This window comes from Carassius auratus, unplaced genomic scaffold (genome assembly GCF_003368295.1).
Source record: "Carassius auratus strain Wakin unplaced genomic scaffold, ASM336829v1 scaf_tig00000450, whole genome shotgun sequence".
Lineage (NCBI taxonomy): Eukaryota > Metazoa > Chordata > Actinopteri > Cypriniformes > Cyprinidae > Carassius > Carassius auratus.
This window is the reverse complement of record NW_020523301.1, coordinates 24,570-38,370: the sequence shown is the minus strand read 5'-3', so window position 1 is coordinate 38,370 and position 13,801 is coordinate 24,570. Positions and strand designations below refer to the sequence as shown.

At 37.9% G+C, this 13,801-nt stretch overlaps 1 protein-coding gene across 7 annotated transcripts in view; it reads left to right on the top strand.

The window, feature by feature from the left end:
* The window catches only part of LOC113068994 (brain-specific angiogenesis inhibitor 1-associated protein 2), a 49,021-nt gene that overhangs the window by 13,030 nt on the left and 22,190 nt on the right, over positions 1-13,801 (top strand). For 5 of the 7 annotated variants that reach the window (XM_026241965.1, XM_026241959.1, XM_026241960.1 and 2 more), the window contains exons 2-3: positions 1,980-2,055; positions 5,715-5,801. In XM_026241965.1, coding sequence (XP_026097750.1) covers positions 1,980-2,055; positions 5,715-5,801 — 163 coding nt within the window. The remainder of the gene's footprint in view (positions 1-1,979; positions 2,056-5,714; positions 5,802-13,801) is intronic. The other 2 variants (XM_026241963.1, XM_026241964.1) reach the window with 1 other exon arrangement.

Genomic DNA, 13,801 nt, shown 5'->3' with positions numbered 1-13,801 from the left:
TAATGTTTGTAGTGCTTTGCATTCTGGTCATGCTCAGCCACAGCACTTAAGCGGGACATTATGATATTATACTGATACCATTAGTGGATGGTAAAACATGCAGAATTTATACAGTTTAGCATTATGTTTAACCAAAACCTGACATGCAAAATGCACCCTGGTCGTTGCATGAATACCTGTTGTATATTTAACCTCATGAATGTGATCATGTGCTTTCATCTCACAGGAATGTGGTGCAGTGAGATCTATCACACTATGTTTATGTAATTCCTTCCTTGATGAAAACATGCCAGCTGTGGTTGCACCCAACCATGATTTTCTCCAATGCCTTTATTTCCTTCTCATCTCTACTCCTGGTTCTTATTTGTTGGTCTGCATTTTCTTTTTCCTTCATAAGGATTTTATAACGAAGATTAGTACTGGACATACCGCTGTATGATTGTATGCAGCAGATGATGAATTACATAAGACATAATTGTGAGCTGAGATGTTGTTACATAAGACGTGACAGTAAGAGAAAGACACGGATGTTTATGAATGATTTATTTGGGGCTGATTATCTTGTCCTGTCTGCTTCTTCTCTCATTATTCAACTTATCAATACTGTATTTAGCTTACATTTGTATATTCTTAAGTATATATAATAATTATAAATATACAGTATTCTTCAAATGTTTGGAGAGATTGTTACAAAAAATCTAAATACATGCTGTTCTATGGAAGTTTCTATTCATCACAGAATCCTGAAATAAAATCTTTCTCAGTTTCAACAAAAATATTAAGCAGCACGACTATTTGAAGGATTATGTGACGCTTAGAAAATATTTCAAAAGATTGCTGTTTTTAACCAAAATATATATACATATATATAAATTACAGAGGACAAACTCGAATAGTGTACAAATCATATAATACCTGTATATATCTAATTTCATTGGCAAATAAAAAAAAGTCAGATTTTAAAAAATGTATTAATTGCATGTTCTCCAAAGTTTTTTGGCACAATACATTTCTTAAGACCTCTTAATCTCAGTTTGCATTGCAGAAACCCATTGGCCTACAGACTGAAGAAGTCTGTCTTTGTCCTAATTCTCATTGGAAGCCTTCTTTCATTGTAACTGGAGCACAGGCTGGGGGGATTTGGGATATACCCAAGCACTCAGTTTACCATCGACCTTAATTGTGTTCATAAACAACTTCACTCCAATTCTGTTAAACCGAGTAGAGAGACTTTCATTCATATAGCTTCATTCTCTCTCTACATCTTTCACAGAATCTGTATTGTTCAATGCTTTATTGTTTTTTTTTTGTACATCCTCTGATCTTCAACTTTCTTATACTCTGTCTTTTTGAACCCTTCCTCTGTCCCTTATTTGAGGACCCTGTTATTTTCAAAGCTTTGATGAAGCCTCTAGAAACATGAACAACGTCACTCTGGGGAAAATGTTCTGAGAACAAATTTGTCTAGTCGAGATAGCAAGTGATTATACTCTGAATGGACCAGCAAAGCTCTTCTGAGAAAAGGAAGAGGTCTCCTCAATGAGGAGCTTCAGCAAAAATGAATAGATTTTAAAGGGCAACTCTTAATGTTGGATCAGGTGAGTCAGGCTGTGGGTAGATCTCCACATACTCCCACAATCCTGTGCCCACCAGCAACAAAGAAACGGCAAATCCCAGCTGGCATGATGCCCTCCAAGTCGCACTAATTAGAATGTTCTGAAAAGTGGGAGCGTGAGAGCTCTCTCTCTCTCTCTCTCTCTCTCTCTATCCATCTTTTCTTGGTATCTGCAAATGCACTGCATCTTCATATACACACCTATCCCCAAAAGACAATCACTTTATTTGACTTACAGAAACAGAAGTCCACCTGTTTAATTATCTGTTTGTCCCATTGGTGTCCTTGGTAGTGGTGAGAGTGCCCGCTAAATAGTGACTGCTGCTGTTGTGTGCTGACTAAAGCTATGCTATTTCTTTTTCAGTCCATCATGGAGCAGTTCAACCCCTGCTTAAGGAATTTTGTTGCCATGGGGAAGACTTACGAGAAGGCCCTCTCCAGTGAGTACATCAGTGGCTTGTTCATTATCACTCTTGCAGGCAATGAGCCAGCTCTTGTTTCATAGGTCTGCTTTAATTTATGAGAAGAAATTGCTTGAAATTCATGCTAACGGAGAGCGCCTCTCCTTGGTTGAATACCAGTCCTTAGTTACTAGCATCTGGCATTTGTAATTGCTAATATAAAAACTACAATTATTACTTGGAACTAGTAGAATGTTGTTTAAATGTTTGTTGAATGTTTGTTAAGAATGTTTTTGCTTGTGGGGCGGAAGACTTCCTGTTCTCTCGTAGTGATGATGTCTTGGAATGTTACATGTCTAAATCCATTTGCACCCTGAAACCCCCTAAACATCCATCCGGTTCATGCATGTTGCATCTTCAGAGCTGTCACATACATGTAACCAATGACAATCGATGATGTATTTCTGTTATGTGTGCAGACCTTCATGTGTGTTTTCGAGATGTTGACTGGGCAAGGACAAGGACGTAGGTGTTTCGGAGCAAAAATATGCACTGGGAGGAAGGGAGAGTAAAATGGAACAGAGGACAGGCGTAAATAGGCCAGAGAGAGCTTTTGAGAGCAGACACAGTCCCACGGAGGGAGCGATAAAGGGAACAGGGAAGATGTATATTCAGGACAAGAATGACATGTCATAACAAGGAGGACGGAGTATGATGAATACCACGCTAGTTAGTACAGCTATCAGGTGTTCAGGGCATCGATTAAATATCCTTTTCTGCATTGCCTCTTTCTTTCATAATACTTCATCCTGAGAATAACAATTTACTAACAATGTATAATTTTACATGCAACACTCTTGAAATAAATTACCCAGGTACGATGCAACAAGACGATGCACAGTTTATGTTTGTATACCGAACTAAGAAACCAGACATGACACCTAATCGATCATAAAACGCAGCCAATTACTACAGGCGCTACTAATGTGAGCACTCAGGTGTGAATCTAATCTAATCTAAACTAAGAACACAAAGCTAGTTTTTTAATGCTTTTTGTGGTTTTCCTTTTGTTAATTAATAGCCAACATAAAATCACATTCTAAACTTCCAGTCTTTCCTCATTCATGTTTGACGTTTAATATGTATGAGGAGTAGTATTTTGGTCCAGTGAGATTTAGTCTGGATGAGGTTTACTTGGTGGCATGCCTTAGAAAAAGAAAAAAACAACAACAGATTAATCAGATAAGTCGTGATCGTGCCTGGTTAGGAAAATTCTGATTAATATGAAAGAGAACTTTTAAGTCACTTGTCCCTTTTATCAGTTTGGCAGAAGCTTTAGGATGAGTATTGAATCCCTGTAGAGTCGCACTGTGCCAAGTACTGCAGAGAACCAATCACTTTCCTCACCATTCCAGACTTCATCTAATATTTTATGAAGCAGAAAATACAAGAAAAAGACCAACGCTCTAGAGAGTAGACCACAAGCGTGTGTGTATGTGTGCGAGAGTGTGAAGTCTGATAGATAAGGTTAAAAATAGACCCAACTCGAGTGAGATTTGCACTCCCATCCTTGCAGATCAGCCTTGGCTGCAGTTACGAAGGTTCACAGGATCCATCATAGGGATTTTCTGAAGTTGTAAATATGCCAGGTCCTGCAGGCAGCAAAGTGGAAACCCTCCACCGTACCCACTATGAATAGTGCAGATGGTGGCCACTGGGCATTCGCAAGATTTTGGGCTGCATGGCAAATGCAAGTAACCAATAGTGAAATTAATAGATCATTAAAATGCATAGTACAAAAACAAAACAGAGATTTTGGAGGTCCATTTGCATTCCCTAGAGTAGATGATTATGTTGAGATGTCTTGTGCATGAGCAGCTGTTAAGCCTAAAGTATCCCCCTCATTTGCCTTTTCCTTGGAAGTGTTGGAGGACTCTTAGAAATGACGGATTGAAAAGGGTTGAAACAAAAACTGGAATAAGATTAATTAGTGACCAAAGACTTTAACATTTATATTTGATGGAGACTTCTGTCAGGAACTTGGCTAGACAATATCACACACAAACTTGAAATGTGAGAACTGGGTCTAGATTGGGCTTCTCTGTGGTTTTTAACTTGTCTCCACTGGCTGATCAATCTTTCCTCAGAGATGGTTGGAGAGACTTTCTGCCCTATTTTTCAGACCTCTGTAATCCTCTTTTCTTCTGCTGCCTCTCTCGTTCCTTTACCCCTCACCACTCAGCCTAACCGCTGGAGCACCAAAGCCCCCAGATTTCCCCCTCTAATCCTTCACAACCAGGACGCACCTTATCCTGAGCCTAGGATTTGCGCGGACACTAGTAAATAACTCTATACATTCATATGTGATTGGGCTGCCATTGGTGTACCTTACCACCTCCACTCAAACACTCCCACTGGATTGAATTGGGATGGTCATACGGCATATTGAATTTGATGTGAATGTCAATGAGGCTGTTAGGGATAAAAGTACAAAAGCCCGTTCAAAATGTCCGAGGCCAGAAGCAGATCTTACAGGACAAGTACATGTGGCAGTGCTGAGAATGCAATGAATGTAATGAATTAGATAGGGGATGCACCATTATTAAGATTCTCATGCAGAATAGTGTAATTTTGGTACAGATAAGTTTATTTAAATTTTAAAGCTGATATAAAATGGTACACTGTTTCGTCTAAATAAATTATTTGAAATGCTACAAATGGATTTTGACATCACATTTCTGTACATTGTAATAAAAATTGGATATTGACTTTGAGATTTGCTAAAGATTACAGTGTTTTACAGTGTAACAGTGTACAAATTGTATTTTTTATGATTAATGCCAAAGTTAGATGGCGACAAAAGTCATCTAAAATGTAATAAAATTTTAAGAAAAAAAACTTTCGATACTGGCCAATCTAGTATTAGAACAGATATAGGTTTCCTATATATACAGCATTTTCAAATGCAACAATGCATGAAACAAATGTGCAAAGCAACAAATTTATTTGTTTGCGTACCTCAAAACTCTCAAAAACATTATTTGAGTATAAGATGTGTTTCTACAACAATTTGGAAGTAGTTCTGTCGCTCATAGCCTTTCATATTTGCATCAAATTAAATATGCTGTCTGTATTGGTTTCTTACCTGATTTGAACAGTTTTAAAATGATGAATTCAAGAACATTTTAACCTTTGCTTACCACTTGCTCAGTACCTTCTGGTCCTAAATTTCACTGTGTTCCAAGACACTATGTGCTTCTTGGCACTATCCTGCCTCACTAAACTGCCGTGATCCTCTGGCTCCGAGAGAACCTGATTGAGAGCCAGCCCTTCTCTGCCATGGTGATGCAGAAGAGCCACAGCTGTCCCTGTGGTGGGACCTCACACAGAACGAGTGATTGCTCTCAGTAATGTGCTATCTGATGTGAATGTTAAGTTTTGGAGGGCATCAAGCTTTTTTTGTTATTTTTTTTATTTTAAAGTAAGGTACTTTTGCTATTCATCGCTTACCAATCACAAGCTCCACCCCCACCTCCCCAGTTCTCTGGCCGAGCCATCATAGAACATATAGAGCTTAAAGCTTTCCCATCCACCACTCCTGTTTCCATAGATGCGGCACCTGTGGGTTCAGAGAAGCTTCGGGTTAGCACATTAGCACAGTCCCGATACTTATGTCCCCAATGCTTCCATGTTTCCAGGTGTGACATTTGCAGCAAAAGGCTACTTCGACGCACTGGTGCGGATGGGAGAGCTGGCCAGCGAGAGTCACGGCTCTAAGGATCTTGGTGAGTTATAGACTGTAGCTGCAGTGCCTCCTATGGTTGGGAGGGGGGTCGCAAAATAGACTAACTTGATGGTTTCAGTGTGAATGGCTTTGGATGTATGAGCACATAGTATAGCATATTTAAGACTGTATCTTTAGATATAACACACACTATCTTTGTACAAACATACATACTCCGCAGATTCACTCATTTGATAATTGGTGGTTGGTTGCATTGTGTTCATCTATCCTGTTGTCTTATTTCCATGTCTCTCTATGAAAAATCATTTATCTGTGTTAGAATTTAGATTTAGGGAGTCGTGATGAGACTATAAAATGGTTCGAAACACATATTAATTTTTCATTTTCTGTAAAATAATAAAAATTCTATTTGCACTTTTTCTCAACCATAAACTGCTATTCTGTTGTGCATTTTTTTATTTTGATTTGTGTAAATGCATTAGATTTTCTAGCATATATGCCGATTCAGATGGCATCCTTCCTGCATCTTTATGGAGTAAAATGGCTTTAGTGATCTTCTTTAAATATTTAAATTGTGTTGCAGTTTTTGCACACTACAACATGTTTTGTTTGGCATATTTTTTTTTATTAATTTAAGATTAATGTTAATTTTGTGCATTAAGCATTAATTTTTCTCCAGCCTTTGTATGAATTATGCCCTATACAAATAATTGCATGACATTAAAAATGTAATATGCAAACATTTTTAGAGATGACATTCAGAGAACACATCTGAAGTCACAGTACAAGTATGTTTTTGCAGTCTGCAGCATAATCTCTTCCTTTCTAAAAGCACATCAGCAGCAAATATGAAAGGAAATTTCTCTCTAAAGAGGACTGAAGGGGAAAGACTTACAGAGGGACCTGAAAGCTGGTTATACTTCCATTATTCATCTCAGAAACATTTTACGCGCGTTCATCTTGATTCTTTTAATTTCACTGGTTGGTGTCTCATTGGATCAGTTTTCAATGAAGCTCATGATCCCAGCTCTAATTTGATCAGTAAAAGGCTATTATTTGAATGAATTCAGCTTCATCTTATCCTGAGATAAGTTACCTGATTTCCAGCTTTCTCAATATCTAAACTGTATAGCCAGGCGGAGCTGGAGCCTTTATGAGATTATATTTTAGTCTGCAAGAGAGCTATTTCTAGACTGCTGCTGTCTCAGCATTGTTAAAAAGCAGCAATATCTGGGTATGAAAAGTTTAATAAGAAAACTTTTATGAGGATTTAAGACTCTCAGCCTTTTCACCCGAGACTTTTTCATCACTAGACAAATTAAAGCATGCCTGTGTTTGTTTTGTACCTTCGTGATTATGCAGAAAATATATTTTAATCCTCAACAATGTATAAGGCTGGATGGTATGACATTTATTCTGCTCCGGTACTAGAATGTGTCCATCAATACTGCTGTTGTGGTAGATATCTGGAATTATTAATTTTATTATGGCATTGACAAGAAATAAACATGGTTTAGAAAAAAATTCAGATGTGGATGTGTTCCAAACAAGTAGTTGTTTATTTGCTAATATTTCTTTTGTTGTTTCAAGCCACTATTTAAGTGGTTTTGTATTCAAATGTTACATTAGTCAGATATCATTATGCTCCTCCCTCTCTCAACAGTGCATTTAATGTGTGCATGCATGTATTGATTATCCTATGTTTTAAAAGCTGTTCCAGTACTGCTCATGTCTGTCTGTGCCTGTTTTTTTTACAGTAAAGGTCAAGTATAAAAGAAATACATGTGCATCGCAGCATCAGAATGATCATGTAGCTTTTACTAGGGATGCGCAATATCTGCAAATATTTACAAATATTTAGTTTTTATTATAGAAGCAGCAGATATGGGATACAAAGTACAGCCAAAACATAAGCATCAGACACAGAGTAAATATTGGTGCATCCCTAAATTTTACGAGTATCTAATCAACAGTGCTTTACACTTGTTGACAGTTTGCTGCATGTGTCCCTGTTTCCCCGAGTCTCGTTCTCATCTTCACATGTCCCGAAAGCAATCCAAATGCATGTCATAACCACAAAACATACCAGTTCCTTTGTCTGGTTTCTTTCTGAATGAGTACATGATTGATTTGCTTGAGGAAGACAAAGAAGTGTGTGTTCATTTTTGAGTGACAGGTTTTGTTAAGATTTGTTTGTTGTTCTGTAAGTGTGTGTTGAATGGCAGTGTTATTTAGATCCAGAGACTTTGAAAGAGCTACCAAGACAACAGTGGCATGAAGTGGAAACTTTTATCCAACTTCCAGAATGAGTCTGTTTTGAATTTATACTCATGCAGACTGTGTGGGTGAGAGTGCGTTCATTTAAGCACGTGGCAACTGTGGCATCAGCCATGTGGACCCAACCAATTGCTGCACGCTTAAATAAATCTCTTAAGTGAGGTCTTAGCCCAGCGTTAATAATTGATACAGAGTTATTTCAGGCCTTAGTATAATTGCATGTTAGAAGTAAGGCTTCTCTGGCCTTGAATCTTTAAAATCAGTCACACAGTCTCAGTCAAACACTTTTGCCTGTCACAGTCAGCCCCACATGAAGATGTCAATGTCTTCTTGGACTTGTTAGCATGTCTCTAAGATGGAGTAAAGGGTTTTAAAGGATGTTGCACAAAAGTGGCCACATGTGCATTTGTACTGTGTACTTGTTGTGTCCCTGTGCTATATTATTGCTTATGGATATTGATTTGTTGTCCAATAACCTAGTTTTTAGTGCAGTTGACTTATGCATGTGGAACAGGCCTGTTTCTTTTATTTGTATCTGTATTTTATTACTATATAATATTATATGTATTGATCTTAATAAATATTATATATTTTAATCTTGTCGTTGTATCACATAGCAAGTTGTATCACATCTCACACACTGTTTTTTGATAGTTTAAGATGCCGTAGTTTAAGGCCCTGTCCACACAAACGCGGGTATTTACAAAATGCGGTTTGGCCATTTGTCCACATGCAAACGCAGCCCAGGTCACTGAACCAACATTTTGAAACTACCGTGCATTTTTGTGTGCGAAACCGTTATCTTCGCCTGCTGATAACTCTTTCAGGCTTCCGATTAGCAAACATTGCTTTACAGTTGAGATTATATTGCCAACTGTTGGTTTGGCATGATCTTGACAGTGCTTCATAGCATGCTTTTGCGTTTTCATGTGGACAGAGATTTTTTTTAAAAACAAAAAAAAGGAAAATTCAGTTTATATACCTTTATACCCTTATACGTGTGGACATGGACCTAAGGTACTGCCCAGCCCAATATACAGAATTTTCTTAAAGTGAAAGTTCACCCAAAAATGAAAAAAATCTGCCATTTTCTTGCCTTTATGTCATTTATATACAGTATTTAGCTTCTTCTGCAGAACACAAAGATGTTATTTTGAAAAACTCTGGTATCAAAACAACATTGGAACCCTAGGTGGTCAACTGTAATTCTTCAGAACACTGAATCACGTGAGAATGTTAATACCAAGTGTAAACAGAACATGATTAGCACCTCTAATGATGTCAAATCTCAGGACATGACAAGAGCCTTGCTCTCTGGGTTCTGGATAATGGTGAGATTTCATTAAGTTCTGTCATCATCCTCTTCATCGCATCCTCAACTCTGAATAACTCATGGTCTCTTGCTGTGAAGAGATGCGCGGTGATTCTTCAATGCAGCACTTGTGCGTATCGCATCACCCACCGCCTGCAGTCAGCCCACGCACTGATGCAGGAGCGCAGCCGGCCCGAGGAGAGAGAGGGAGCCGTGAGCTAAAAATAGATGAAACACTTGCCTTAACAGGAGAAGTTCCGCTAGAGAGAGAATGAGAGAGCAATAGTAATGTGAATGTGGCCTGTTCTGTGGATTTTGAGTCCCAGAATGCCTCCTTGGTGATGTCAGTGTTTCCAAAAACAGCTTCCCCCGTCTGCCTCTTCAATGCTGCATGAGTGTGTAGAATACTAAACAGCTTCCTGTTCCCCCTGCCCAAATATGGGTATCAGTCGTCATGGATGTGTGATACCAGTAGGTTGTCATCTTCTCACGTTTGTAGTTTTAGCTTTGGGAGTTTTCGGCAAATTACAACCATTTATGCTGATAATTAGTCTAAATCCTGGATATTCTCAGTCGAGCACAAATATTTGCAGGAAGGCAACTGTGTTCTCTGACTAAACGCGATTAATTGCATCTGCAAGCATCTTGCTCTCGCTGTAGTCACAAAATAACTCTGGGGTGTTTGAATAATTAATGCTGGCAAATCTTGGTGCAAACTGAAATGCTCCAGCAACACATCCGGTCTCATTTTTGATAAGCTATTCAAATAAATCCCTCAAAATATGCCACAGATCAGAATTCCAGGACAAACGTTTAGAATTTAGATGGTTAGCTTTTTTGCTACTGTGTGGCACATCAAATTTTTTATGTTTGGAGAATAGCCCGAAGGTTAAACCCCTCATTACATTAATTTACAGTAAAGATAAATGGGACATTGTATGCAAAACTATTAGCCTTTTAGGACCATGCTGAATAAAAAAAATGTTTTACCCATAAAAACAATAAAAACAGAATGCATTAAATCGATCAAAAATGACAGTAAAGACATTGTAACCAAAAAGTAATAGAATAGCAAAAAATGAAATACAAATAAAACCAAATAAATATTCAACAAGTCATTTATAAACAGTGGAAATGCTCTTCTCAGCTATCTCTCTCTCTCCATTCTCAAGCCTTCAATTCTAGCTCACCACAGGAAGCGTAGAAAGAAATGGCACTTTATTATGTGATTGACTCCATCCTGATGTTGGGAGCGCAGCAGCAGGTTGGCGGAAAAGTTTCATTTTCCCTCCAAGTAGGTGGGATTTGTAGTGTCATAACATGGTTTGAGTGTTTCCTCACCACACTGAAAGCCATTGTCTCACCCTTTGGGTATCTCTCGCTCCACACACAAGCAAAGCACACCTAAAAAAATGGCAAATGGCTCAAACACCTCTGAGGAATGAATCACAGAGCTGATAATTGCTGCTACAAATGCCGTCGCAAACAGAAGAGTCGCTTGGAATTGGATGCACCGCTGTGACTTACATCAGATCAGCTTTTGGAGGACATTCTTGTAAAAGCATTTCATACTCTCACAGAGAGGCAAATGAATGAGTTGTGCTTTAGAGAAGGCATTGCTCATGAATATTAATGCATTTACGTGTTTTGGTACATCCATTTGTGTAAGGCTTCCAAAACCTAGACAGTTTTAAGGCATAGTATACGCTGGCAACAGGAAACAAGATGTATCAATGGGCTTCAAGAGGTCTAAAAAATACATATTTTTGGCCAGAATCAAAAGGCAGCACTACATGCATTCTTTGCAAAAGAAGACAATTCCAGAATGCATCATGTTTATGCTCATTAAGCCATCATGTTGTTAGCTTTGCAACATGCTAATGCCAATATGAAATGGAATTAGTTGTCCCCTGTGCACACAGTTGTTGCCTTCATAAAATGCTATAAATTAGTTACAAGGTTCTATTTTACTTTGCTCACTTGGTTTTGTAACAGGGATAAATGCTTCATAATTAATATTCATGAGCAATGACTTCACATTAGTAGGATTCATTATTTTGCAACCTGTAGGTTCCAGTGAAGTTCAATAGTCATGGACAATGATAAGAGTGTTACTTCTATATTTGACCGTCAAATTAATTTGTCTGTCCAGCACATCCAACCCATAACCCCCCTCCCTGAATCTTTTCTGCTGCAGTAATCAATCTCCATTATGACCCCATCAGCTGCTCTCTAATAGTTATGTATACAGTCTTCTGCCACAAAGTAATGACCACATAAGAATTATTTAGGCCTTGGGGTTTCGAGCTCAATGAGGCATCACAGCATTTCGTCTTGGGTCACTGAGTTTTACAGTTTCAGATACAACTGGATGATTATACTGAAGCATATGGATCATTTTGACTGTTCTGTTTGTTCTACCTATGGATATACAGCCATCTGTGAGCTTGGTGGAAAGAATAAGAGATAAGAAATCTAGGTTTATGTCATATTTAATGATAAAAGTTCTGCAGCACAGCACATCAGATAATTGATTGGAGGAGACTTCGGTCCAAATGTGCTTAAGTTTATCACATCCATCTGTGAGCTGTATAATTCCCTCAGTACTGATGTTTATTACATCTACCAAGGTCACAGAAAGAGGGAAATAATTTGAGATGAACAAGAGATGGAGGGGGAAAGTTGAGCTAGTTTAATAAGAGACAGGATAAAAGAAATTAAAAAAATCTTTCCTTCCAGAAAGTGCTCTCTCGCTTTGATGAGAGTGCATTAAGGGGCTCATCTTACCCTGGAAAGGTTAGGTTGACCCAGTGAGACTCTACAGTGTCTTACAATCTTTACTACTGTAATGCTGCACCAAAATTGATGGTCCTTTGTAAAGTTTATTTGTGTCCATGACTTGTGTGAACTTTTCGTATTCTGTTAGATACTTTTCACAATCAAGTCAAGTTGAGAATTCATTCACATGACTTTTCATTACTTTGTTTCCTAGTTTTAATGAAATTGTGGCCGTACTAATTACATCCCTTGTTTAAATCAAATCATGGCCACGTTGTACCAATTAGTTCCCTCGTTTTAGTTAAATAATATGCATATTGTACTAATTTGTAGTTAAATCCTGGCCACATTGTATTATTTTCTTGTTTCAGTTATTTGTTGCCAATTTTATTTATTTGTTCCATCATTTTAGTTAAATTGTGGCCACTTTTCATCAATTCAGTTTCACTGAATCGTGTTCAATTAAGGAACTAGTTAATAAAACGTGGGAACAAATTCTTTGTGTCATGGGTATCCTATTTTTTCTCCCTTGTATGTCATGTGCAAGAAATAAAATATAATGGGTTCATGAAAGCCGTTTCATGTTGACCTTATCTGTGCACTGCAAATCAAAAATCATTCCCGTTTTAAGCTCTTTATCGTTTTGTATTTATTCCTTACTAAGTCCTAAGTGCTTTATTTAAATAAGCTATTGATAATAGATGTTCTAAGGAATAAGGTGTTGATAAGATGCACAGTGTTTCTTCAGACTGTACCCTAATTGATTCGGCCCTTTAAGAGCGGCCAACAATACGTTTAAGTCTTTCAAAGCTGCAGATGTTGTGATCCGTGCTGATTACTGCTAAGCAGCTTAGAGTCCTGCAGAGCATGGCTGAATTGCAGTAGAGAGATGGGGGGTGGGGGGTGAGGACGGGGAGTGCTGTCAGACCATTGTGCTGACTTAGACAGGAAATGAGAGTTTGTCGACCTACAGACGAGATCTGGACGGGTGACAGCAGGGTGAGGCCAGGGCATAGACCGCAGCAGAAGGGGTCTCTGTGTTACATACACACTTTTATGTAGACCTGATGGATGCCCATAGGAAAGAAATATCACAGATGATATTTAACATCTCAGGTGTTTCTCACATGTGCAACTTTCAGAAGAGCTGTCAATGAAACAGAGCTCAGATGTGACCACAGACATGGCAGCTAGAAATGAACTCAATATGAACATTTATTTTAGCCTATATCTCTATACTCTTAAGGTTAGGGTTGCAAAGTGGTATACAATTTCTGGTAAATATTCCTGAAATTTTGGATACTTTACAGGAATGTTTGGAAAGTTTCCAGCAATTAACAGAAAGGCCCATTTACGGAGCCTTGACATGCAAGAAAAATAAATAAATTGTGCACACGATTACTATTTCATAAATTTAGCAAGCTGAGGGAACAAATTTGTAAATTGTGTGCACAATTTATAAATTATGGATCATTTATTGTGCATTGATGTGAACACTATAGTTATCATTACAGTAATTATTTTTTATGTTAACAGGCCTTTACTGTAGACAATTGCTTTGTTTATTTCAGAGATACTTGAATGAAAAATAACTAACAGAAACCAAACAAATTTACTTTGAATATTCAGCTAAAGTCTGAAAATGTGAAATTCAACTACTGAGGTCATTTTTT